The 26,734-nt window shown below is 47.9% G+C and overlaps 1 protein-coding gene and 2 gene segments (V, D, J or C); 2 read left to right on the top strand and 1 right to left on the bottom strand.

The window, feature by feature from the left end:
* LOC142835324 (Ig mu chain C region-like) overlaps window positions 1-7,845 on the top strand; it is a 248,437-nt gene extending 240,592 nt beyond the window's left edge. The window contains 6 exon segments of the C gene segment in view: window positions 3,712-4,026; window positions 4,136-4,474; window positions 4,728-5,045; window positions 5,154-5,486; window positions 7,356-7,471; window positions 7,584-7,845. Of these exon segments, the coding sequence occupies window positions 3,712-4,026; window positions 4,136-4,474; window positions 4,728-5,045; window positions 5,154-5,486; window positions 7,356-7,471; window positions 7,584-7,592 (1,430 nt within the window).
* Tedc1 (tubulin epsilon and delta complex 1) overlaps window positions 1-26,734 on the bottom strand; it is a 520,546-nt gene that overhangs the window by 253,782 nt on the left and 240,030 nt on the right. The gene's annotated exons all lie outside the window — the stretch shown is intronic.
* The window catches only part of LOC142835326 (Ig alpha chain C region-like), a 178,569-nt gene that overhangs the window by 5,179 nt on the left and 146,656 nt on the right, over window positions 1-26,734 (top strand).

Genomic DNA, 26,734 nt, shown 5'->3' on the forward strand with positions numbered 1-26,734 from the left:
GATGAGCTGGGGTGAGCTGAGCTGAGCTGGGGTGAGCTGAGCTGAGCTGGGGTGAGCTGGGCTGAGCTGAGCTGAGCTGGGGTGAGCTGAACCGAGCTGGGGTGAGCTGGGGTGAACTGGGGTGAGCTGAGCTGGGATGAGCTGAGCTGAGCTGGGGTGAGCTGGGCTGAGCTGAGCTGAGCTGAACTGAGCTGAACTGAGCTGGGGTGAGCTGGGGTGAGCTGAGCTGGGATGAGCTGGGGTGAGCTGAGCTGAGCTGGGGTGAGCTGAGCTGAGCTGAGCTGGGGTGAGCTGGGCTGAACTGAGCTGAGCTGGGGTGAGCTGAACTGAGCTGGGGTGAGCTGGGGTGAACTGGGGTGAGCTGAGCTGGGATGAGCTGGGGTGAGCTGAGCTGGGGTGAGCTGGGGTGAGCTGAGCTGAGCTGGGGTGAGCTGAGCTGAGCTGGGGTGAGCTGAGCTGGGGTGAGCCGAGCTGAGCTGGGGTGAGCCGAGCTGAGCTGGGGTGAGCTGAGCTGAGCTGGGGTGAGCTGAGCTGGGATGAGCTGGGGTGAGCTGAGCTGAGCTGGGGTGAGCTGAGCTGAGCTGGGGTGATCTGAGCTGAGCTGAGCTGGGGTGAGCTGAACTGAGCTGGGGTGAGCTGGGGTGAGCTGAGCTGGGATGAGCTGGGGTGAGCTGAGCTGGGATGAGCTGGGGTGAGCTGAGCTGAGCTGAGCTGGGGTGAGCTGAGCTGAGCTGGGGTGAGCTGAGCTGGGGTGAGCTGGGGTGAGCTGAGCTGAGCTGGGGTGATCTGAGCTGAGCTAAGCTGAGCTGGGGTGAGCTGAACTGAGCTGGGGTGAGCTGGGGTGAGCTGAGCTGGGATGAGCTGGGGTGAGCTGAGCTGAGCTGGGGTGAGCTGAGCTGAGCTGAGCTGGGGTGAGCTGGGCTGAGCTGAGCTGAGCTGGGGTGAGCTGAGCTGAGCTGGAGTGAGCCGAGCTGAGCTGGGGTGATCTGAGCTGAGCTGAGCTGGGGTGAGCTGAACTGAGCTGGGGTGAGCTGGGGTGAGCTGAGCTGGGATGAGCTGGGGTGAGCTGAGCTGGGATGAGCTGGGGTGAGCTGAGCTGAGCTGAGCTGGGGTGAGCTGAGCTGAGCTGGGGTGAGCTGAGCTGGGGTGAGCTGGGGTGAGCTGAGCTGAGCTGGGGTGATCTGAGCTGAGCTAAGCTGAGCTGGGGTGAGCTGAACTGAGCTGGGGTGAGCTGGGGTGAGCTGAGCTGGGGTGAGCTGGGCTGAGCTGAGCTGAGCTGGGGTGAGCTGAGCTGAGCTGGGGTGAGCCGAGCTGAGCTGGGGTGAGCTGAGCTGAGCTGGGGTGAGCTGAGCTGGGGTGAGCTGAGCTAGGATGAGCTGAGCTGAGCTGGGGTGAGCTGAGCTGAGCTGGGGTGAGCTGAGCTGAGCTGAGCTGGGGTGAGCTGGGGTGAGCTGTACTGGGGTGAGCTGAGCTGGGGTGAGCTGAGCTAGGATGAGCTGAGCTGAACTGGGGTAAGCTGAGCGGGGGTGAGCTGGGGTGAGCTGAGCTGAGCTGGAGTGAGCTGGGGTGAGCTGAGCTGAGATGAGCTGGGGTGAGCTGAGCTGAGCTGGGGTGAGCTGAGCTGAGCTGGGGTGAGCTGGGGTGAGCTGTACTGGGGTGAGCTGAGCTGGGGTGAGCTAAGCTGAGCTGGGGTGAGCTGAGCTGGGGGGAGCTGAGCTGAGGTGGGGTGAGCTGAGCTGGGGTGAGCTGAGCTGGGGTGAGCTGGGGTGAGCTGAGCTGAGCTGGGGTGAACTGAGCTGGGGTTAGCTGAGCTGAGCTGGGGTGAGCTGAGCTGAGCTGAGCTGAGCTGAGCTGGGGTGAGCTGAGCTGAGCTGGGGTGAGCTGAGCTGACCTGGGGTGAGCTGAGCTGAGCTGGGGTGAGCTGAGCTGGGGTGAGCTGGGTGAGCTGAGCTGGGGTGAGCTGGGGTGAGATGAGCTGGGGTGAGCTGAGCTGGGGTGAGCTGAGCTGAGCTGAGGTGAGCTGAGCTGGGGTGAGCTGAGCTGGGGTGAGATGAGCTGGGGTGAGATGAGCTGGGGTGAGATGAGCTGGGGTGAGATGAGCTGGGGTGAGCTGAGCTGGGATGAGCTGAGCTGGGGTGAGCTGGGTGAGCTGGGGTGAGCTGAGCTGGGGTGAACTGGGGTGAGCTGAGCTGGGGTGTGCTGGGGTGAGCTGAGCTGGGGTGAACTGAGGTGAGCTGAGCTGGGATGAACTGGGGTGAGCTGAGCTGGGGTGAGCTGAGCTGGGGTGAGCTGAGCTGGGGTGAGCTGAGCTGGGGTGAACTAGGGTGAACTGGAGTGAGCTGAGCTTGGGTAAACTGGGGTGAGCTGAGCTGGGGCGAACTGGGGTGAGCTGAGCTGGGGTGTGCTGAGCTCAGGTGAGCTAGTCTAACTGAGCTGGCATAAATTGGGATTAGCAGGGTTTACATGAGCTGGACTGAACTATGCTGAGCTGGACTGGCTGAGTTAGCCTGGGTTGAGCTTAGTTATATAGGACTGAGCTTAACTAGGCTGGTTGAACTGGACTAGACTGGTCTGACTAGGGCTAAACTGAATTAAACTAAGATCAGCCAGGCTGGGATGAACTAAAATGAGTTTAGACAGCTAAACTGGTATCGTAACCAGATCTGAGCTGGGACGAGATGTGCTGGCCAACAGGCCTGAGCTAAACTGGGCTGGCATGAGCTAGGCTTACCTTTGCTTGCATCAGCTTAACTAGGCTAGGCTGGGCTAGGCTGTAGTAGAATGAACTGAGCGGGGCTGAGCTGGGTTAATGTAAACTAAGCTGAACTTAGCTAGACTCAGGCTAGTTTAGTTAAGATAGCGTGAGTGAGCTGGGGTGAGCTGGGGTGAGCAGGAGTGAGATGGGGTGCGCTGGGGTGAGCTGGGGTGAGCGGGGGTGCGCTGGGGTGAGCTGGGGTGTGCTGGGCCTGAAATAGTTTAGCTAGACTGGGATGAGCAGGTCTGGGATGGAAAGAGTAAAGCTGGATTGAATGAGTTTCACCAGGTCTGGACCAGCTTGGCTAGGATTTTGTTCTGGGCAAACGTATGCCAAGGTGAAGTTTCAAGATGATTCCATGAGTTCCCCCATGATAACCCACCTTGCTCCTACCTGACACACCTTGTCTGCTTGGCTGGAGAGGTTTCAGAACAAGTAGCAATCTTGATTTTTACTACCGCGTGAACCAAGCAACCTGCTCTCCCAGTGTGAGGATTCGGTTTTGTGCGGTGATATGAAGCCTGAGCCCCTCCCCCACCACCTCTACCTCCTGATGGGATTCCTATTATTATGGAATGAGAAGGCTTCTCCCAGCTGCTGTCTCAGAGGAAAGCAGGGCAAGGCAGGGCCAAGCCTACCTGAGAAGCTGGGGACTAGGATTGTCCCTGAGAAACGGGGGTCAGGGTTCCTGGAGCTGGCTGGTGTTGGCTGACGGGCCAGATCCACCCACTCTAGGAGACATCTCTCCATGTCCATGAAGGCTTCCAATGTTCCAGCCATGTTGGCTCCATAGCTTTGTCCAGTAGGCCAGGCCCATCTACTACCATATCTAGCCCTGTCTGCCTTAAGAACACCAGCCACAGAGGCAGAGGAGTGTACAGATCGGACTGGCAGGGGACAAGAAGACAGACTCTCACTCCTCCATTTCTCTTTTTTTATCCCTCGCCGGTCCTCAGAGAGTAAATCCCCCCCGATTCTCTTCCCCCTCATCTCCTGCGAGAGCCCCCTGTCTGATGAGAATTTGGTGGCCATGGGCTGCCTGGCACGGGACTTCCTGCCCAGCTCCATTTCCTTCTCCTGGAACTACCAGAACAACTCTAAAATCAACCAGGGTGTCAGAACTTTCCCGACTATGAGGACAGGAGACAAGTATATAGCCACCTCGCAGGTCTTCCTGTCTCCCAAGAATGTCCTTGAGGGTTCAGATGAATACCTGGTCTGCAAAGCCCACCATGGTGAAAACAACAAAGATCTACATGTGCCCATACCAGGTAAGAACCAAGCTGTCCCGGTGGGGGCAGAGACCCAGGCATGGCCCAGGGGGAGCAGAGGGCTGGGGCTTAGGCCAAGCTGAACTCATACCTTGTCTTTTCACTCTAGTTGTCAAAGAGATAAACCCCAATGTAAGTGTGTTCATTCCACCACGGGATGCCTTCTATGGCCCTGCACCACGCAAGTCCAGACTCATCTGCGAGGCCTCCAACTTCAGTCCCAAACAAATCACAGTGTCCTGGCTACATGACGGGAAGCTTGTAAAGTCTGGCTTCACCACAGAGCCAGTGACTGCTGAAGACAAAGGATCTGGACCCCGAACCTTCAAGGTCATAAGCACATTAACCATCACTGAAAGCGACTGGCTGAACCTGAATGTGTACTCGTGCCGTGTGGATCACAGGGGTCTCACCTTCTGGAAGAATGTGTCCTCCTCATGCGCTGCCAGTGAGTACCATGTCCTAAACCCAGTGACTAGCCCTCCCAGATCAGGGCAACCCTCTTATAGGTATGGCTAATGCACCCTAACATGGCTCCTTGCTCCTTGAGCCTTGGCTTCAAGGGCCAAGACCAGTGTCTTCCCTTAAGCAGAGATTCGGAGGCTCAGTAAATCAGTCAGTACTATTTAGGGGACAGAAACTAAACTTTTCTCTGACTTCACAACTCGACAGTCACTGACACAATCTTCTCTTGACTGCAGGTCCATCCACAGACATCCTAGCCTTCCCCATTCCCCCCTCCTTTGTTGACATCTTCATCAACAAGTCTGCCAAGCTGACCTGCCTAGTCACCAACCTGGCAACCTATGACACCCTGAATATCTCCTGGGCTTCCCAAAATGGTGAACCACTGGAAACCAAGACCACACTCACTGAAAGCCACCCCAATGGCACCTTCAGTGCCAGGGGTGTGGCCAATGTTTGTGTGGAAGACTGGGATAGCAGGAAAGAGTTCGTGTGTACCGTGACCCACAGGGACCTGCCTTCACCACAGAAGAAAGTTATCTCAAAGCCCAGTGGTAGGTATTTCCCCTTTCCTTCCCTTCTAGTACCAGTGCCCTTCCTCTATCTCATGGGGATGGCAGGTCCCCTTCTACCCTTATCCTCACCACTGTCTCTGCTTACAGAGGCGGCCAAGCACCCACCTGCTGTGTACCTGCTGCCACCAGCCCGCGAGCAACTGATCCTGAGAGAGTCAGCCACAGTCACCTGCCTAGTGAAAGGCTTCTCTCCTGCAGACATCTTTGTGCAGTGGCTTCAGAGGGGTCAACCCTTGTCCCCAGACAAGTATGTGACCAGTGCCCCAATGCCAGAACCACAGGCCCCAGACCGTTACTTCACCCACAGCATCCTGACCGTGACAGAGGAGGAATGGAACTCCGGGGAAACCTACACCTGTGTTGTAGGCCACGAGGCCCTGCCACACATGGTGACCGAGAGGACCGTGGACAAGTCCACTGGTAAACCCACACTGTACAATGTATCCCTAATCATGTCTGACACAGGCAGCACCTGCTACTGACCACGCTAGCCCCTTACCAGGCAGGCTCTGGGGGTCTAGTTGCTCTGTGTTTGCGAACTAACCATGTCAGAGTAAGATGCTGCATTTTATAAAAATTAGAAATAAAAAAAAATCCATTCAAAAGTCACTGGTTTTGATTATGCAATGCTTTTGCCTGCTGAGGCAACAGCTATGTTGTGTTGTATTTGCCCTGCACACACCCTGCAGACTTTCCTCCACCTTGACCCTTCCTCTACCTTGCCAGTTGCCTCCTTCTGTGTGAACTCAAAAGGACTTACAATAGACAGAGTGTAAGCATGCCATCCCTCCAGCTATTTCTAGATATATGGCTGGAAGCTTTGCTACCCTGTTGAGTTCAGGCACATGTACAGACACACACACAGAGACATACATTTGCACACAGATATAGGCACACATGTGTGGACACATGCACAAATATGTATTCACTCATAAAAGTATACACAGATCCACCCTCACACTCAGGAACACATGCATGCACATGAGCACATGCACACATACTTGCATGGACACATACAAATATCTTCAGAAACATACAAATGGACATAGACACAGAGCCACACACAGAAACAGATACCAACACACACGGACATGTATACACCGAAACAAAATATAGACAAATATAAACAACTGAACCACGTAGGCACAAAGACATGCATGCACAGGCATGTACAGAAGCATCTAGCTAACTAAATGTCCATACTAACAACTGCACAGGCACGGCACACAAGTACACCTGGACTCTGACCAAGGCCATAATCTCCAGGGCTCAGGGCCCAGAGAGCCCACACTAGGCTGGGTCGCTGAAGCTTCTCGGGGAACTCAGTCTATGCTTAGGGGAGATAGCTCCAAGCAAAGAACATGCCTTCCTGTCCCAGCACCATAGGACAACCTTCTGACCACCTATGACAGATACAAGACTCTGTGCCCAGAGAGAGCACTTGGTGTTCAAATCCACCCAAAAGGCAGAAAGTTGCCCTTGACTGTGCCTCCATTAGTAGAACGCCTCAGGAGATCAATGGGAGAGTGCCTATCCCACTCACAAATACCCTGGCCCCAGTCCAGAATGCAGAAGACATAACGCAATTGTCCAGAAGAAGCTGAATCCCATCAGCATGGGTCATTGGAGTCCCTGTAAGGACCCAATAACACTGTCTCATTGGGCCAGCATCCTGGAAATTCTTCATGTTCTTAATAATTTGAGGCCTGGGCTTTAGCTATTCCCACTGACTCATCTTTACAGGGGTCAGAGACCCCAATAAATGCCCTGGTCCCACTGTCTCCCTCACTGTCTGTCCGTCTCTTGGTACCAAGACCTAGCATTGCTAGTAGGAGAAGGACAAGCCACCCACAGGAACTCTGCTCAAAGAGGAGCATGAGATGCTGAGGCTTTCAGGAAGTAAGGAAGGACAGTCTCAGGTGCCCCATGCTCTTCTTCCCAAAGCCTGGAGACAGAACCCTACACTAAATTTTCAGTCTAAGCAGTCCTGACGTTGCCACCCGCTCAGAGGAAGTCCAGAGCACACCAATGCCATTATGACAGGGTTCCTGACTCTGCCTTCATCCCATGTCCATGTGCTGTGCCTGTCTTGCTTGCCTCTGCTGCCCCAGTGCTCCCAGTATAAGGCCCCAAGTTGGTGCCTCCTTCACTTTGACCTATGCTGTGCCTCTGTCTAGCTTGAACTGTTAAGGGAACCAGTCAAAACTGGCTAAGACTCTCCAAACCTCAGGGAGTTGTTCAACCACCCCAAGGCTTGGCTTGACCCTCCCTCTGTGTGTCCCTTCACAGAGGGGGAGGTGAATGCTGAGGAGGAAGGCTTTGAGAACCTATGGACCACCGCCTCCACCTTCATCGTCCTATTTCTCCTGAGTCTCTTCTACAGCACCACTGTCACGCTGTTCAAGGTAGTGTGGTTGTAGGGCTGAGTACACAGGGCAGGGAGCCACCGGTTCTCATTGCCCATACCTCTGATCCCTAAAAATGGACAGCAATTTACACTGTCTCTGTCACCTGCAGGTGAAGTGACTCACAGCGCGGAAGGACATCAGAGACCAAGAAACCCTCCCGCAAGGGCATTACCTCTGGGCCTGGGGTGGGACTGCCTGTAGGACTAGTAAACTTATTCCTATCTTTCTTGTATCACCCTCCGGCTTGGAGCTCTGAGGTGGACTTCTGGGTCAAGGACTTTGTCAACCTGTGTACCCTGAAGCGGGGTCTGGACCACATACGGCTGTACTGACTACAGATGTTGTTGGAAATAAATACCTTATCTTGTGAACTCAGTTTATTGTTTTATTTTCAAACATGTCCTGAAGTGTTGACATGGCAAGGATTGTCTGGAGGGAGTTCGAGAACTGGCAATGGAATGGTCTGGCGGGACTTCAGGGAGAAAGAGGGAAAGGAGAGGTGGAAAAGGGGAAGGAGGGAGGGAAAGAGAGAAAGAGAGTGAGCTCTGACAGCAATGGTAGCACTCTGTCTTATACACCCTGATGGAAGAAAGGAAGCAGGGCAGAGAAAATCCCACGCCTGATCTCCCCCAAAGCGTTCGGAATCTGGAAACTAGCCTCCGGTTTGGGTCTGTGCTCTGGAGGCCAGCCCACCACATTGCACTGGTGCTGCTCCCAGCTATCACGATACTTTGGGTCTTATCCCAAAAGTTTGTGGTATGTTGGGTGTACCTTATGGGAGCTGACTGAGATAAACAGGATGTGTGTACCTCTCCTGCAATGCGCCAGGCCCTGGAGATCAGTCAATAACTCAGAACTCAAACTCTCTGTTTATGGTAACTGCTGGAAAGATATGAAGAAACAGGATAAAGGCCCTGCAGTCACTCAAGAAAGACAGATAAAGGCCTGGCCACAGAACAAGAGTAGAAAGAAGAGAGGTGTGGGTCATGGGCCTCAGCTCAGAGAGGAAAGACCTGCAAATACAAGATGAGGGCAGTGCAGGGTACTTCCTTGCTCATGGTGTGAACAGCTGGTGAAGCCCACAGACATAGGAAGTCCAGGCTAACTGCAGGAAGAGGAAGGCCTGGGAGCAGAGCCGGAGAGAGAACAGCAGGTCCTGGGAGAAAACTATGTAGATAACAAGCTCCTAAAGAGACATTAAATGAGTCTGGGATAGCACCTCGATGATGGCCCCTGAGCTGGGATTCACGTGGGTAGCTGCAGGGCACAGAGAACAGCAAGCTTTTGAGAAGCCACTGTAGAAATGTCAGGGCTCATCACCAAATTCCAGATCTATTTGAGGCATTGTCACCTCAGCATCCTGCCTCTCAGACCAGCATCTGTGTTAGTTTCCTTGGGCTGCTGGGGGAACGTGCCACACGTAGACTCTTGAGCAACAGAATTCTGTTCTTTCCCAGTTCTAGAGGCAAGGAGTCTGGGCTACAGCAAGCTGGGATCCTCTGTGCCACAGGGAGAGCTTATCACAGACTTCTAGCTCTGAGATCATAGTGGGTGATCTAGTTGACAGGAGCTCATGCTGGATCATCAAACCCAGCAGAATGGCGTTCTTGAAACATGGCAGTAGGTGCACAGGCATATACATGGAGAAAGAAGCAGGAAAGTGAGACAGTGACTGGGGTGTTGGTGCCAAGAGACAAGGGTCGGCCAAAGGCCATGACTTCAGAGCTAGAAGTCTCTGACAGACGCTCTGTGGCACAGAGGTTCCCAGCTTGCTGTAGCCCAGACTCCTGGCCTCTAGAACTGGGAAAGAACAGAACTCTGTGCTCAAGAGTCTACGTGTGGCACGTTCCCCCAGCAGCCCAAGGAAACTAATACAGATGCTGGTATGAGAGGCAGGATGCTGAGGTGACAATGCCTCAAATAGATCTGGAATTTGGTGATGAGCCCTGACATCCCCACAGTGGATGCTGGAATTCCAGGCTTAGAATTTCAGCAAGGAAATCTGCTAGAGGGCACAATTTATCCCACATAGTCTGCCCCTATGTATCCTCCACACGTCTCTGGAAAATGGGAAGTGGAACACTGAAAATATATGACATACCAGACCTGAGAAGGAAGAGTAGCCCAGAGAGACCCAAAGCATGCTCTGCTCAGGTGCTCTAGGCTACTTGAGAGGTTCTGAGGATGTAGAAGGTTAGTTGTTCCTGTCAAGGTCGTGGGAGAATTATATCCAGGAGGGATAGGGCCACTGGTGTTTGGAAGAGGAGGGGGTAGGTCTCTTCCCAAGAAAGCTGAGGAAGGTTCAGAAAAGAGATGATGGCGGGAGAGAGATGGACACTCCTGAGACTGGCCAGAGGGCTTCAAAGCCCTTCTTCCCAGCCTACCTGGGACTGAGTCATGTTTATGAATATGGCATGGTGTCACCATTGTTTCCAGTCCCATGTCCTCAGGACTCCCCTGTCTGTCTCACAGAATCTCCCAACGACCCTCAAGTGTTCCTCCTCATCTCAGAGTGTGAATTCTCAAAGAAAAACCAGTCGGTGAGCCTGGCCTGCTTGGTAATTGGAAACCATCCACTGGAAGTCAGCTGGGACTCAACCGCGAAGTACACGACTAAGAGGACCTTCCCCCTCAAAAAGAATGATAAAAATTACACGATGAGTAGCCAGCTCTCTTTGTGGACCTCAGAACTCAACAGCACCCACACTTGCTGCATAAAAAACAACTCCGAACTTGCTATTGAAAGGACTTTCCAATTGCCTAGTGAGTATCCCTGAACCATGCAGAAAGATCTTATGGGGCTTCCCACAGCTATGCTCAAAGACTAATTGAAGCAAGACCCCCACCTGTGCTCAAGGAGCACCTCCCTTGGTCCCTCCCTTTCTTTACTCTTCCCCCATCCCTCTCCTCCCTGGGGACTCTGTACTAAAAGTGCAAGGAGGCAGCTGGGCGAGCAAAGGCAATGGCTGAGCACAGAGCTCTCCACACTAGTACCCTTCCATCCTGCGGCCTCCCCTTTTGCTGCTTACCACTCCCCTGGGTACCTCAGGAAACCCTGTTTTCTCACTTTTACTTTTTGTCCATCATTTCTTTGATTCCAGGAAAATGGATTGCTCAATCCTCGCAGAAAACTACTTTACCTCCCCCAGTGGAAGTCACCAAAGCTACTAACACCAGAAGGGACACAGTGGGTAAGAAGTCCAGTGCACTTCATCCCAACTCATCTGTTCAATCTTACACCTCCTCCTCAGGGAAACTCTCCATGACCCCTACTCTGAGCTGTCAATGTACATCCTAGGTAGAAAGGGTGACTAAAATGGCTTTTGTGCCTGTTGCAATCCAGGCCCCAGCAGGTACCAACAGATGCCACCACCTAACCCTGTGAATGCATCATCCCTTTTTGAGATAAAGATGAGCTAATGCTAAACAGATGAAGGACCAGTACAAGGGTCTACCTGCCCATAGACCTGAGCTCTGTGTATCTGAACCAAACTGTGAGCTTCTCATGGACTCTGAAGGCATATGACCAGACAGACAACAGAACTTCTCTGAGATACATAAGAATCCCATTAGCGGGCCAGGGGACCATCACACCTAGACTCCAGGACTTTCTTAGCCCCACAGGCTTCCCTCATCTCCTCCTAACTCTACTGTCTCACTGTATCAATTCCTGACTGGGCTAGCCCTAAGTCTCACCCTTATTCATTTGCCACCTCAAGAAAAATGGCCTAACTAGAAGTTCTGTTTGTAGAAACTCAAGGTTTGTGATTCTCCCCAGCCTGAATTCCTATGTAGGTGGTCAGCCTGCCGTGTACTGAGAATAAGCCCAGGTCCCCATGTAACAAAGTCAAAAGACAACATGTAGATTTACAGAAATATTTACAAATCATACATACAAGTTTAAAATGAGAAAATATCTTAAAAGATTATCTATCAAAAATGTTCAATGTCACTAGTTATCAGATAAACTCAAGTCAAAACTAAAGCGAGCTGTCACCTGACACATGTAAGAATGTCTGACGAACTTCACCCTGGGGGGGGGGCGGTGCTGCCCCAAGTCACATGACCTTCAAAGTGTAAAGCTAAAGCTACTGTGCAATCCAGAAATTCTGCTTCTGAGTGTAAGCTCAAAAGACAGATTTCAGCAGTTGCCCTTACTCCTCTGTTCAGTGTAGTGCGATCAACTCAAGGGCCCATCAGTGGGTGGATAAAAGAAATATTTGAGACTCTCTTCTACTGAAGAAAGAAATCCTGTCATTTGCTGTGTAAATATGGGGAAAGTCCTGTCTCCAACTATAAATAAGCTGAAAGAAGAGCTAAGAAGGGAAAGGCAGAAAGAGGAGGAAAGAGGCCTTGTGTTGTAATTGACCCTGGACTTCTGCAGATTTGTAGCTTAGTGGTTTATTAGCTGTATGAACCTGAAAATACAGGTCTAAGTTTTAGAAGAATGTTCTTGAACAATGAGAAACTTGTGACCCCTAGGAACATCCAACAGGGCCTACTGGGTCTCTGCTAGAACAAGAACTAGAAGATCCACAGAGAAAGCATGAAAGGCATATTTATGGAAAGAAGGGCTCTCTTAGGACCTCCAAAGCCAGTGCCACTTCCAGAACTGAAAGACAGGTTCCCTCACCTTTCAGGCTAAGGGAGGATCTGAGGGCTCTGTGGGAAAGGCCAGAGCAGTCTCCACAGCTCCAGGGTGACCGTAGCCTGAGCACATGTATCTCATAAGTACAGGAGAAGGAATGTTTCACCCCCATCCACAAATTCACTGGCAATGCCCACCACCACAGCACACACACACACAGGGAGAGAGAGAGGGGGGGGGGGGGGGATCACCAGGTTGCAAGATAGAAAGCCTAGGATTAGTCTGGCCTTCAAAATACAAAATGTTGGCCATGGAGAGTAGACAAGGCACCAACTAAACAAAGCCTGGGTCTATTCGGGAGGCACTGGGTGTTCCTAGACACTGAACTAGAAAAGGGACCAGGAGAAGCAATGTCTTCAGCATAGGCCTTTACTTACCAAGCCCTTGGGTCCCAAGCAGAGGCAACTTTGTGACCCAGGTGAAAACTCTCCCCACCCCACCTTAAGGCTGTCCAATGCCCCTCCTACCCATATGTTCTCCTTCCTCCAACAGTGCTCAGGCCATCGCTGTAGTCAGATAAGAAAAGAGGGTGTCTCCATCCTCTCAAAAGTTTCTAGATACTTCCAGGTCAAGTGTGACAAGATAATACACCTCTTACCACTTCTCCTTGCAGAGGCACCCAGTTACCCCTCTGTGAACTTTCTGGCCACATCCACCTATCCTGAGATGTCATCGTGGCTCATGTGTGAGGTTTCCGGCTTCTTCCCCCAAGACATCAATCTAATATGGCTGAGGTTCCAGAGTAAAATAGACACTTCGTACTTTGCCACTGCCCAACCCACCCGAGAGCCTGGGGGCAACACGTTCCAGATCTGGAGTGTCTTGAGAATACCAGTCACTCTAAACTCTTCACTTGACACCTACACATGCGTGGTGGAACATGTGGCCTCACGGACCAAGCTCAATGCCAGCAAAAGGCTGGGCATAAGTGGTAAGTCACAACTGGGTAAGAATGACAAGCAAGTCCAGCACTGGGTGCCTGTGATAAAGAAATATTCCTGTTTGGGGAGGAGAGGTCTGCACTGTCTGCAGAAAAGGGACATGTGCTTATCTGTTTCAGTTCAGAAGAAAGAGCTGCACAACACTTCCTCCTCCCTACAGCTCTTACATTCTTTCTGCCCCTTCCTCCATGGTGTTCACTGAACCCTGGAGAAAGTGATGCAAGTGTTTACCTACTTTCTTGGGCTACTTTCCACAGCAGCTTGACCAAGTATGAATCTCCCCAGTAACCACTACTGCTCACTGTGTAGTGAAACTTCCCTCCATAAGTGAGGTTGATAGTACTAGTTGTCTGTAGACATAAATGCAAATGCTTGCTATCCGGTTTTACAAGTTTGTGGCATCCATTTAACAAACAATAGCAGTTGCTTCTCTACTGGAGCCTATGACCTCCCCAGCCATGAGTCATTTCCCTGGCTTCTGATACCAAACATGAATCTCCTACTATAGAGCAGAGCTTAAATCCAACAGGAAAGAAGTAGGTTGCACCCATAACTGTCATGCCACTATTGCACCAGTAGGCAGATCTTAGATGGCATAGTCAAGAACAACTGCTGACCTATATAACATCTTCCAGCACTGCAAAGGCTAGCCAGAAGGTAGACAGCTTCTACCTCAGTCCTAGCCTCTTTTCTCTGTCATGCAGCCAAAGTTTATGGAGTCATTAGCAGTAGGAATTTGCCATCTAGCTCTGGCATGGAACTAACATCAGTGATGTTAGCCTTTGTGGTTTATGGCTTCTCAAGGGCATCTCTCATTAATGATTAATAAAGAGGTAGCCCACCCCAGCACTGGGACTTTCATTCAATGAACTCTAGATTTTGGGAGTTCCATGTGCCTTCCATGTCTAAACTCTGTGACTCCTCTTAATGACTCATTGTTTTCTTCTATCAACCTTCTATCAAGGTTGTAAGGTAGGTGGAAGTATCATTGACTCTGGCTGTTCTCAGTCACTTTCTTCCTAACAATGTTTGTAAAATTATTGCCCCTCTTATTGCCAATTCTCTATGAGTGCCTATATATAAAACACTGTGTTGGGTGAAACCCTTACTGGTGGCTTTTCCCACTGCATTCTTATATAGAAGGCCCATGACAGCATTCACAGAGGCTAGAACACACTTACATTCCTCACTGAGAGGCATAGACTTTTATGAAGTCCACCTGACAACCCCATATGGTACAAATAGATGTACATATTTGCCCATTATGCATCCATCATGTATAGATGTCAAATCAGGAACAGACCTCACCAGTTTGTGGAGCATGCAGAAGGTCAGAATATTTCAAGAGTATGCCAGAAGCTTTCATTGTTTTCTAGCCTTCAAAATTCACAAGCACAGAATTTGGCTTTTTTTTTCCTTTTTTTTTCTTTCTTTCTTTCTTTATTTATTTATTAAGGATTTCTGCCTCCCCCCCTCATCCGCCTCCCATTTCCCTCCCCCTCCCCCGATCAAGTCACCCTCCCTCATCTGCTCGAAGAGCAATCTGGGTTCCCTGACCTGTGGGAAGCCCAAGGACCGCCCAACTCTATTTTGTGAACGTTTTTCTCTGGAAACTTTAGCTTAACACAAATTTTGCCATATTTTTTTAGCGACTTGTACAATTCCCACTTTCTGCTCCCCCCTTTTTAATATCCTCCCAAATGTTTTAGCACCTCACAAACCATACTTACTCATTTTTCTGAATCATTCAGGTCTACCAGAGTCTCGCCTAACTCTTAAAGTTCGTATGCCATAATGGAGCTCAGCAAAGTCACGGAAGCCTAATACCTGAGTTAATCCCTGTTGAGTCAACCCCCCTTCTTAACATTTCAATAAACTCACTCTTACCACTTCAATGAATTGGGCATTAAACGATATTTCTCATGTGTTTAGTTTCTACAGCAAGGACTTTAAATTGTCTTTGAGTCCTGTCTGACATATATGTAGACCTCAGTCAGTAATAACCAAGAATCCCTAATGTGCAAGTCTATTCTGCTTTTATCCCAGGAAAGGCTGTTTAGCACAGGTCTAATATGTTTCTCACTCCCTTACTGTGTGGCTATTTCCTTTGAATTTAAAACATTCCCTCTTGGAGGGAGCTAGATATTGATGGAATGGTTTTCCATGTATCACCTCGGATAAATGCAACCTTTGTCTCAAGGAAGGATGAATAGTTCAGTTTCTCGATTTTCCACTTTGTGCCACTGATCCTGTCCTCCCTCGTGCACTTTGCCTCCAGGCTACGAATCTTTCCCCCTTCACTGTCTTATTTTCTTCATGGGTTCCAAGTTTTCAGATCTCTTTAGCAGAGATCTAATCTGTACTGTCTTTCCTTTAGCCCCTGCCAGCTCTAAGTAACAGCAAGCCAGCATCTCATCATATTCTTTTCTCTGTTTTTCCTTCAAAATCAGAGACCAAAGTGGAAGGCAGCATCGGTGTGTCTTTTTTTCCATTGTATTCTTTCTTTACACAATCAAGATTTTCTAGAGGCAGTCAGCTTAGCCATAGTCACACGTCTTACCTCACACGGCCAAGACCATGCAACATGCACCACAATCAGCTTGCCATGCCATTCCAGGAGTTACAAAATGTCCTCTAGTCTAGCATCCATTTGAGTAAAACCACACACTGTAGACCCAGTTCAAGAATGCATATCACCTCACACCATGTAAAAGACGATGATCAGCCAAGAGTTCCTCCAAAAATGTTCCACTCTTGGACAACCCAGATTTGGTGACAGGAGCTCCTGTCACCCCCAGAAGAGAGAAAACACCAACTGCTGCAACAGGAAACGTGCCATCCCACACCACAAAGATGTTATGTCTTTGATACCTTAGATCTGGAAGCAGTCATTTATCTCATTCCTCTCTCTCATCTGCTGGAGAGCCTACAGGACCATGACTCAGGGTTGCTGTAAACTTCACATATGCTGGGGCTGGAAGCATCCAGACAGGCTTCACCTGCAAGCCCCTAAGTATGAGTATGGTAGGGATAGAGCAGGCTGTGGAGGCATCTGCAGGCATCTTCATATGCAGTCAAGTTGTGCCCTCAACATATCAATTTTAGGTAAGCCCTGTTTTCAGTGTGGCCTTCAGAGCCTGGGCCCAGATCAGCTATACTCCCCACTTAGGGCTTGACACAGTACATCCACAACCCCCTACAAAGGGACACAAAATTAAATAACAGGGTGGGCCTACAGCAACCAGATAAGACCATGCCAGGCCCAGGCAAGCTGCCAGCCTGCCAGCCTTGGCTCTAGCCCTTGAAAGCCTGGTCTGTTGTCTATGCCTCAGGATCTCGGGGTCCTAGCAGTGAGAAAGTCCTGAAAAGGCCACTCTTATTGTCTGGCTGCACTGTATTGACTGAGGAAAGAAACTACACCCCACTGCCTCTCATGGGCCAACCTCCTGCCAGGTGAGGGAGTCTAGAACTATTCCCCTGGTGTAGAAGCCTCATGACTGCTAAAAGGGGCCTGCCCCCAAATCAGTCTCTTCTTTTCTCCTGTGGCATTCCCCCCCCCAAGCACACTAAGGTGATCCCTCACTTGCCTCCCTCAGGATCTCTCTGAAGACCTTGACAGGTTACCCTTAGTTCTAGGGTTAGACCAGCATCAGTACCCTGCTGCACACACTCACAGAGCATGCTTGGGAAGCCCAGGCGTGCTCTGTGGTCCTCCTCATTAGAAAAGGCCACCCCAAGCATACCTCTCTATGTCCTCTCCCACTTCCCCTCATCCTGCCCTTTGGTCTGTCCCTATGCCATGCTTTCCACGTCATGAGACAGCTACATCCGCCTAAGTCCCACACAACAGTCCTGTCACCCCGGCTCCGGAGCACTGCAGTGTTCTTACTCTGACACCAGCACCTCTTAGCTCTCCACCAATGCCTCTGTGAATCCCGTTCTGCCCCTCCCACCCTTCCATCACTCTGCGGCCAAGGCAATCTCTTAAACATTGTGTGTCTGCATAGATATGGAAGGACATTTGATTAGGCACTCAGGTCATGGCAAAAGAAATGTACCAAGTAAACTTTTAACATCACAATTTTATTTAAAATTACTAGTGAGCCAAGGAACCAAAAAAGCTCAGGGAGACTGCATTCCCAGGTAAGGAGAGAGGGCTCCTTCATTCTGTCCTACTAGGCACAGACAGGCAGAACTACGGACCATATGAAAGAGGACATCAAAAAATCGACCAAAACTTTAATGAATACCTTAACTGGCAAGAGGAATAAGAACACAGAAAAGTCCAAGATTCTGAGCTAATCACCACTCACCCAACCTCCCACATAGGAGGACACCGTTAGCAAATAGACCCTGGGAGCAGAGCTTGGGAGTAGCCGATTGCCAGTCTTGCACCAGCTCCAAGGCCTGCTAATGTAACAGACTGACTCTATCCCAAAGCACCTAGAGCCAGCAAACCCAGTTCAGTTCCCAGTTCCAAAGAGCAGGCCTTCTCTGCCTGATGGAGGAGGGGATGTGCACCTCTGTTTCACCCCTAGACTCTGAAATTCCCGTGTATACAATATCTAGCATGTAATCAGCAATTATAAGATACAAAGTGATTGATAACCAAGACAAAAACAGTACATAGAATTAGACCTTGGAAGTATGAATTATTAGAACATTCATAGTTTTCTTTAGAATATTAAATCCCAGACCTTTGAGGGTGTGACAGAACTCAACCTCTCCCTCTGGAAAGTCTTCTCTGAGCACTTTTTGTCCACAGTAGGCCCCAGAGAGATTCTACTATTGGAGAACCCTCTCACCCAGCCACCTGCCACTATTTCTCACTTACATGAGTTCTTCCCATGATTCTAGGACTCCACTGCCTCCTGGCAGAGTCAGACAGCCCTCCCAGGAGCTCTCCTGTTCTTGCCCTGGCCTAAGACCTTTCTATGCTGAATGACCATCATTGTCCACCGTCTGGTTGGCTCACTTACCTCTGTATTCAGTTGCCTCGTACTGCATGTGGCAAAGAAAGTTGCTTTTTCTATGTTCTCAGTAGAGTGTAGTTACAGTAAGACATGATCACCAAATAAATGAAATGAGCAAACACAAGCAACCATTTTACTTTCTCTTATCTGTGGGAACTGTCCCAAGGCCTCCAGTGGATGTCTGAAGCCATCGGTGTTGTCAAGCTCTGTGTTGCTTCAGCAGTCAGCCTGTGGCTGAGGTGGGTCCTGACTGACAACAGACAGGCATGCAGGCAGCTTGAAGGGCAGACAAAGTGGGGGCTGCCATTCCAGGCAGAGCAAGAGCCCATCCCACTGCTCCAAACCGTAATTCAAAACAAGTGACTGCTCAATGTCATGTTCTCCAACCATAGGTAATTGAAACTGGAAACTATGGGTAAAGGAGACTGCTGAGTGATTCTTATGCTAAGATTCAGTGGTCTATAATGCTCACATGATTTCAGTACTTACCGCCGTTATCTGGTGAAATGACTTCAGGCCAGCCCATCCACAGACACCGCAGTGACTCTGCCTAGTACTTATAGAGTGGACAACCCAGGCAGCCCTGTGACCCACCTGCCTTGGTCTTTCACACCTTGAGTTGGGTTGTGCTCTCTATGGAAGTGCATTTTCCTAGATCTGCACACCAGCCGTCACTCTGTCTGGTCTTGGACCACTCTTCAGTCTCCAGCTGGGATTTCCATACAAACGTTTAGTTATGACAGTACCTTCCTTAACATCTTCTGTTCCCTCCTATTACCCTTAGGGTTAGGTTACCATGACTAGGATGCTTTCAGATCTCTGCCTCCACCCGCCAAGGCTCAGAGGCCCCTTCTGACTCCCAGGATAATGCTCTTTCCTAATGTTTGCACCATGCACACTATTTTTCTTTGAGCGACACTCCTCCTTCTCTGCCTCTTTCACGTCACATGAGAAGGCCTCTGCTGGGCAGCCTGCCTCCTCTGGCCACCATTTCTAGGTCTTCTGAAGTAGCAACCCATCTCCTGCACCATTCAGGTGGCAGAGGCTTGCATTCACATCAGGTTTAGATTCAGATCTGCCTAATCTCACACAGACGAATCTATGAGTGAGACTCTAGGAACCAGCAGGCTATAGCGAAAGGTAGGGTGGAAGGGCCCTGTGGGGCAAAACAGTTAGCAGGCACCTTTGAGGGAAGGTGGTAAGTCCTGGTGAGGAAGGATATACAAGCAAAATGTTGCTGCTGGGAAGGACAGCTGTAGCCTCAGCTTCGGTGAACAGGAGAGCTGGTTAATAAGGAGTGGACCTGTTGCTGCATGGAGGCCTTCTCATGTGCACTATTTCTTCCCCAGGCATGCCCAACACCTTCCCCGACTTGTGCATCAGGGATGAGCAAACCGACAGCTACCTGGACATAGATGAGGAGAATGGCCTGTGGTCCACACTGTGCACCTTCGTGGCTCTCTTCCTGCTCACACTGCTCTACAGTGGCTTTGTCACTTTCATCAAGGTGGGCCTCCTAACCCCTCCCTCTCCACCATCTCTGGTGGAAGTGTGGAAGGTGCTCTTGCAGAGACATCCTGAAACCCGTCAGCATTTCTGGAGTGGCTGGGATGGGGTAGGGGATATACCTATAATGGGGGTGGGAGGGCATGGTCACTGTCCAGCTTCTGGGTCCTATTCTAGCTCCTGGGCCCTGCTCTGTTTCTCAGACCAAAGCCCCTATATGACCCCAAGGTTCTCTGGCAGGTGAAATAGACCAGGACAGCAGCATCCTGCAACTAAAGAAATAAAGTGCTTTCCCTCAGCATGAAGCCCACAAAGAGGATGTCTTCTACACAGAGAAGCTCCAGGCTATCCTCCCAACCCCCTGCTCTCCACCCAGCCTCTCAGACACAAAATGACTGACATCCTTGGCTATAGGCAAAGCAGGTGACATGCTGCACGAGTCCTACTCCCGATATCCTCTCCCTCCTGTCAAGCCCCCATCCTCACATGAACATGCATGGTGCACTCCACCTGCCTCCTGCTTTTTTGTTTCCATGGTCTGGATAAACTCAGGTCACAGCACATAGGATCTGAGGCAAACAGTGGAAGGAAAGGTCACTCAGGAGGGGTGTCAAGGACACACTGAGTAAAACTGTTTAGTGAATTTAGGCATTCCCCTCCCACCCTAAACACACAATTGAATTCACACATATACATAAGCATGGATGCACACACATGCATATGTTCACATCACAGTACCTCAAACACAATATATACACACACACACACATACACACACATATGCATACATGTATATACCTACTCACATGCACACAGACTCACATCAGGGCCTTAGATGGCAGAAATGATAACTGTGGTCATTTGAATAAGAATGGCCCCTACAGGCTCATATAGTTGAATGTTTAGTCCCCAAGAAGTGGAACTCTTTGATAGAATTCGGAGGATTCAAAAGCTCATGTCAGGCCCAGTGTCTATCTATCTCTCTGCCTATGGATCAGGATATAGACTCTCAGATGTTTCTCCAGCACCATGTTTGCCCACTGTGATGACAATGAACTAACCTCTGAAACTGTAAAGCAGCCCCAATTAAATGCTTCTTTTATAAGAGTTGACCTGGTCATGGTGTCTTTTTACAGCAATGGAACAGTGACTAAGACAGAATCTATTCCATATGCCAATCCATGTGTTTTGGCTCCTCATCTTACTACCTGTACAAGACCCTGAATCCCTGTATTTCCAGTTCCTCCATCACAAACATTGAAAGTACACAGCTATCTAAACTGAGGTGGGAGGGTCAATGTGAAAGGGACTCAACAAAGAGGTTGGTATTAGACAATATGTGGGAAATGCCACCTTCTTGTTACCTGCTGTGGACTGATTGTGTCCCCTAAATTCATGCTGATATCCTTCCCTCAGTGTATCAGAAGGTAATGAGACCATGAAGACAGAGTCCTCTTAATTGGGATTAGTGTCTTCATCAAACAACTCAGGAGACCCTTTGCCCAGACACAGTGAAGCAGAGCTATCCATAAACATGGAAATCAGTACTATAATACCTGGAAACTTCTGGAACCTTTGTCTCAGACCTCCTGCCTCAGAATTAGAAGTATATTTCTGCTATTTATGATCCTTCGGTTCAAGGTATATTTCTGTATACCTTAATGTGCACCCAAGCACACTAAGGCATCAGCCAATATCCTTAGGTGTGATGATGAGTCTAAATGAGACCTGACTCATTCTTTTTTCATGTTCTATTATTTATTTATTTTATATCCTAACCACGGCCTCTCCTCCCTCCTCTAGTCCCATTCCCTTCCCCCACCTCCCCTTCGCCACCTCTTCAGTCCTTTTCTCCACTGTTTCTGTTCAGAAAGCGAGAGGCCTCCCCTGGGCATAAGATGGCGTATCAAGTTGCACTAAGCATAAGCACATCCCCTTGGATTTAGGCTGGGCAAGGAAATCCATTATGAGGAATAAGTTCCCAAGAGGCAACCAAAACACTAGGAACAATCCCTGCTCCTATTGTTGGAGTCCCACAAATAGATCAAGCTATACAACTGTCACATATATGTAGTAGGTTTAGGTCGATCCAGCGCAGGGCCCTGGTTGTTGGCTCAGACTCTATAAGCCACTTGGGATTTGTTGTTTCTGTGGATTTTCTTGTGGTATTTTTGACCTTGCTAGCACCTAAAATCCCTCCACCTTCTCTTCAGCAGGATTCCCCAAGCTCAGCCTAACATTTGTTGGAGGTCTCTGCATCTGTTCCCATCCGTTACTGAATAAAGGCTCTCTACTGACAACTGGAGTAGTCTCAAGTCTGACCACAGGAGACTGCCAGTTCAGCCTACATATCCACTATTGCTAAAAGTCTTAGCTGGAATCACCCTTGTAGATTCATGGGAGTTTCACTTGACTTTTCTACCTGACTCTTAAAAGTGCCTGCCTCTTTCCAGTCATCTCTTTTACTACTCTCTCCCTCCACCCACCCCTAAACAGATTCCTCAAGTTCCCATCCCCACACCCTCAGTCCACCCAGGAGATCTCCGCTATTCCCCTTCCCAAAGAGATGGATGTGTCCCCCACCTTGGGCCTTCCTTACTACCTCGTCTCTCTGTGTCTGTGGATTGGAACGAGGTTATCCTTCACTATCCATTTGTGAGTGAGTGCATACCACGCTTGTCCTTCTGGATCTGGGTTGCCTCACTCCCACTAGCAATGGAGGAGTGTTCCCCTTACTTCACATCCTCTCCAGTGTAAACTGTCATTTGTGTTTTCGATCCTTGCCATTTTGACAGATATAAGATAGAATCTCAATATAGTTTTGATTTGTATTTCCCTGATGGCTGAGGATGTTGAACATTGAAGTGTTTCTCTGCCATTTGAGATTCTTCTGTTGAGAATTCTCTGTTTAGTTCTATAACACATTTTAATTGGATTATTTGGTTTTTTAATATGTAGTTTCTTTTTTCTCTTTTTTATTTTTTATTTATTTTTATATTATTTAATTAAAAATTTCCACCTCCTCCCATTTTCCTCCCACTCCCCCATCCCTTTTCCCCTCCCTCTCCAGTCCAAAGAGCAGTCAGAGTTCCCTGCCCTGTGGGAAGTCCAAGGTCCTCCCCCTCCATCCAGTACTAGGAAGGTGAGCAATGTGTAGTTTCTTTAGTTCTTTATATATTTTAGAAAGAAGCCTTCTGTTGAAAGTGGGGTTGGTGAACATCTTTTCCCATTCTGTAAACTATCGTTTTATTCTATTGACAGTATTCTTTGGCTTACAGAAGCTTTTCGGTTTCATGAGGTCCTATTATTAATTGTCAATCTCAGTGTCTGTGCTATACTGGTATTCTATTTAGGAAATTGTCTACCATGCCAATGTGTTCAAGGCTATTCCCCACTTTCTCTTCTATCAGGTTCAGTGTAACTGGATTTATATTGAGTTTTTTGATTCATTTGGACTTAAGTTTTGTCTAGGGTGATAGATATGGATTCATTTACATTCTTCTACATGCCAGCACTCAATTATGCCAGCACCATTTGTTGAATATGCTTTCTTTTCTCCGTTGTATAGTTTTGGCTTCTTTGTCAATAATCAGTTGCCCATAGGTATATGGATTTATGTCTGGGTTTTCAATTCATTTCCATTCATTAATGTGTATGTTTTTATGCCAATACCATGCTGTTTCTATTAGTATAATCTGTAGTAGAGCTTGAAATGAGGGATGGTTCTTTTATTGTACAGGATTGTTTTAGCTCTTCTGGCTTTTTTGTTTTTGTTTTTTCATATGAAGTTGAGTATTGTTTTTTCAATGTCTATAAAGAATTGTGTTGGATTTTGATGGGGATATTATGAATCTGTAGATTGCTTTTGGTAAGATGGACATTTTTACTATGTGAATCTACCAATCCATGAGCATAGGGGATCTTTCCATCTTCTGATATTTTCTCTAATTTCTTTCTTCAAAAGCTTGAAGTTCTTGTCATACAGATCTTTCACTTGCTTTGTTAGAATTACCCCCAGGATAGTCTATATTGTTTGTGGCTATTGTGAAGGGTGTTTGTTTCCTTGATTTCTTTCTCAGCCCTTTTATCACTTGTATATAAGAGAGTTACTGATTTTTTTTTTAGAAAATTTTTATACAGCTACTTCACTAAAGGTGTATTAGATGCAGGAGTTCCCTGATAGAATTTTTGGGGTCACTTATGTATACTATCATGTCATCTGAAAATAGTGATACTTTAACTTCTTCTTTTCCAATTTGTATTACCTTGATCTCCTTTTGTTGTCTTATTGCTCTAGCTAGAACTTTGGGTATTATAGTGACTAGATATGGGGAGAGTGGACAGACTTATCTTGTTCCTGATTTTAATGAAATTGCTTTGAGTTTCTCTCCATTTAATTTGATGTTGGTTGTTAAGTTGCTGTATATTACTTTTATCATATTTAGGTATGTTCCTTATATCCCTGATCTCTCCAAGACTTATATCATAAAGGGGTGTTGGATTTTATCAAAGGTTCTTTTGGCATCTAATGAGATGATCATGTGAGGTTTTTTTTTCTTTCAGTTTGTTTATATGGTAGATTACATTGTTAGATTTTCTTATATTGAACCATTCCTACATCTCTGGGATGAAGCCTACTTGATCATGGTGGATGATATTTTTAATGTGTTCTTGATTTTGGTTTTCCAGTATTGAGTATTTTTGCACCATGTTCATGAGGGAAATTGGTCTGTAATTCTCTTTCTTGCTGAGTCTTTGCGTGGATCTTTAATCCAGGTCATCGTGGATTAAAGTTGGAGTTCAACAACAGCCCAAACTACAGAGTGAGAGAAGAGGAGAGGAAGCTTTGGTCAGGATATAAAATAAATTAATTAATTTTTAAAAGATAACAGAGGGTTATTCAATTTTTTTGTAAGTGTTAAGACTTGCTTTGTGTCCAAGTTATGTGGTCAGTTTTGGAGAAGGTTTCATGAAGTACTGAGATGAAGGTATATTCTTTTGTGTTAGGATAAAACTTTCTGTAGATAGGTTAGTTCAATTTGAGCCATAATATCTTTTAGTTCTTATATTTCTTGTTTAGTTTCCATCTGGATAACCTGTCCATTCGTGAGAGTAGAGTGGTGAAGTCTCCCACTATTAATGTGTGGAGTTTGATATGTGATTTAAGCTTCAGCAATGTTTCTTCTACAAATGTAGGTGCCCTGGTATTTGAGACATAGATGTTCTGAATTGAGACATCATCTTGGTAGATTTGCCCTTTGATTAATATGAAATATTCTTCTCCATCTCTTTTAATTAATTTTGGTTTGAAGCTTATTTTGTTAAATATTAGGATAGCTATACCAGCTTGCTTCTTAGGTCCATTTGATTGGAAAATCTTTTTCCAACCCTTTACTCTGATGTAATATGTCTGTCTTTGATTTGAGGTGTGTTTCTTTTATGCAGCAGAAGGATGAATTCTGTCTTGTGCCAATTCTTTTATCCTGTGTTTTTATATTGGTGAATTGAGTCCTTTGGTACTGAAAGATATTAATGACCAGTGATTGTTAATTCTTGTTATTTTTGTTGGTGTTGTTTTGTTGGTGGTGGTGGTGTTGGTGGTGCTAGTAATGGTGGTGGTGGTGGTGGTGGTGTGTGTGTGTGTGTGTGTGTGTGTGTGTGTGTGTGTTGTTTCTTTGGGTTTTGCTGGTGTGGGATTATCTGTTGCTTGTGTTTTCATGGATGTATCTAACTTCCTTGGGTTGGAGTTTTCCATTTAGTACCTTCTGTGGAGCTAGATTTGTAAATAGATACTGATTAAGTTTTGATTCTTCATGAAATATCTTGTTTTCTCCATCTATAGTAATTGACAGTTTTGCTGGATATAGTAGTCTGGAATGACATCTATGATATCTTAGAGTCTGTAAGATCATTTACAGACTTTTATGGCTTTTAGAGTCTCCTTTGAGAAGAGATCTTGACTCATTTCTTACATCAACAGATGATGACGTAAGATGATGGGAAGGATCACAATTTCAGCCAGATTCTCCCACCACCAACACCCTTAACCTATCCTCTGCCATGGGAGGAACAGGAGCAAGGGTCCTTTATGGAACAATACCTTCCTATGACCATTCTTGCTATTCCTCTCACTGGCTCCTTTGGCACCCGTACACACAGATCACATCTCAATGTACTGTGGTCTCACATTCCACATGTTGGCCTTGGCGTCAACTTCATGTTTTCTGCTCAAACCATTAAAAGTGGGGTACCTATATGTGCTTTAACCATGGCCCTCAGAGATACTCTTGTCCTAGATCTTGAGGTTATGGACCTGAGACCTACTGTAGATGTGATTGACTAAAGGACCTTGAGGTGAGGGTTCCAAGTGGCCATGAGTGTGATCACAAGAGTCTTCATGGCAGACTGTAGGAGACATGGTACCACATGATGTGATATCAAAGCCAGAGGCTGTGTTGTTGGTTATGAGGATGGACCAAGAAGACACAGACCATGGAATATAGTACCAGAGGTGAGTGGGGACCTACAACTCTCTCTCTCTCTCTTTCTCTCTCTCTCTCTCTCTCTCTCTCTCTCTCTCTCTCTCTCTCTCTCTCTCTGTCTGTCTCTCTCTCTCTCTCTCTCTCTCTCTCTCTCTCTCTCTCTCTCTCTCTCCCTGTCTCTCTCTCCATTCCTGACTCCCTCCTCCCTATTGTCCTATCCCAGCCTTCTAGGTATTCAGGCTCCTGTTAATGCCCACAGTACTCCTCTTTCTCTTCTCTGTCCCTCTTCATCATCTCAGTAGATTCCACTTGCTTTCTTCAGTCTATACAGATAGCTGCAAACCTGTGTCCTCCAAGGCCACCAGCTTCCTGTGAATGTCATGATGGCAGGTCATTATTGGAACTCAGGACATTGAATCTGCCTCTATCCTGGATCCTTTTATGCACTTTTGACACAAGTTAAAGTCATCTGAGAAAAGAGGACCTCAATTTAAAAAAATGTCTCCACAAGATCAGGCTATAATTCCTATAAGGAATTTTCTTAATTAGTGACTGATGTGAAAGGACCCAGTCTACTGTGAAAGGTGCTAGCCTTGGGCTGGTAGTCATGGGTTCTAGAAGAAAGCAGGCTGAACAAGCCATGAGAGGCAAGTCAGTACTCAGCATCCTCCATGGCCTCTGCATCAGCTCCTGCCTCCATGTTCCTGCCC

Source organism: Microtus pennsylvanicus, chromosome 14, assembly GCF_037038515.1.
Source record: "Microtus pennsylvanicus isolate mMicPen1 chromosome 14, mMicPen1.hap1, whole genome shotgun sequence".
Classification (NCBI taxonomy): domain Eukaryota; kingdom Metazoa; phylum Chordata; class Mammalia; order Rodentia; family Cricetidae; genus Microtus; species Microtus pennsylvanicus.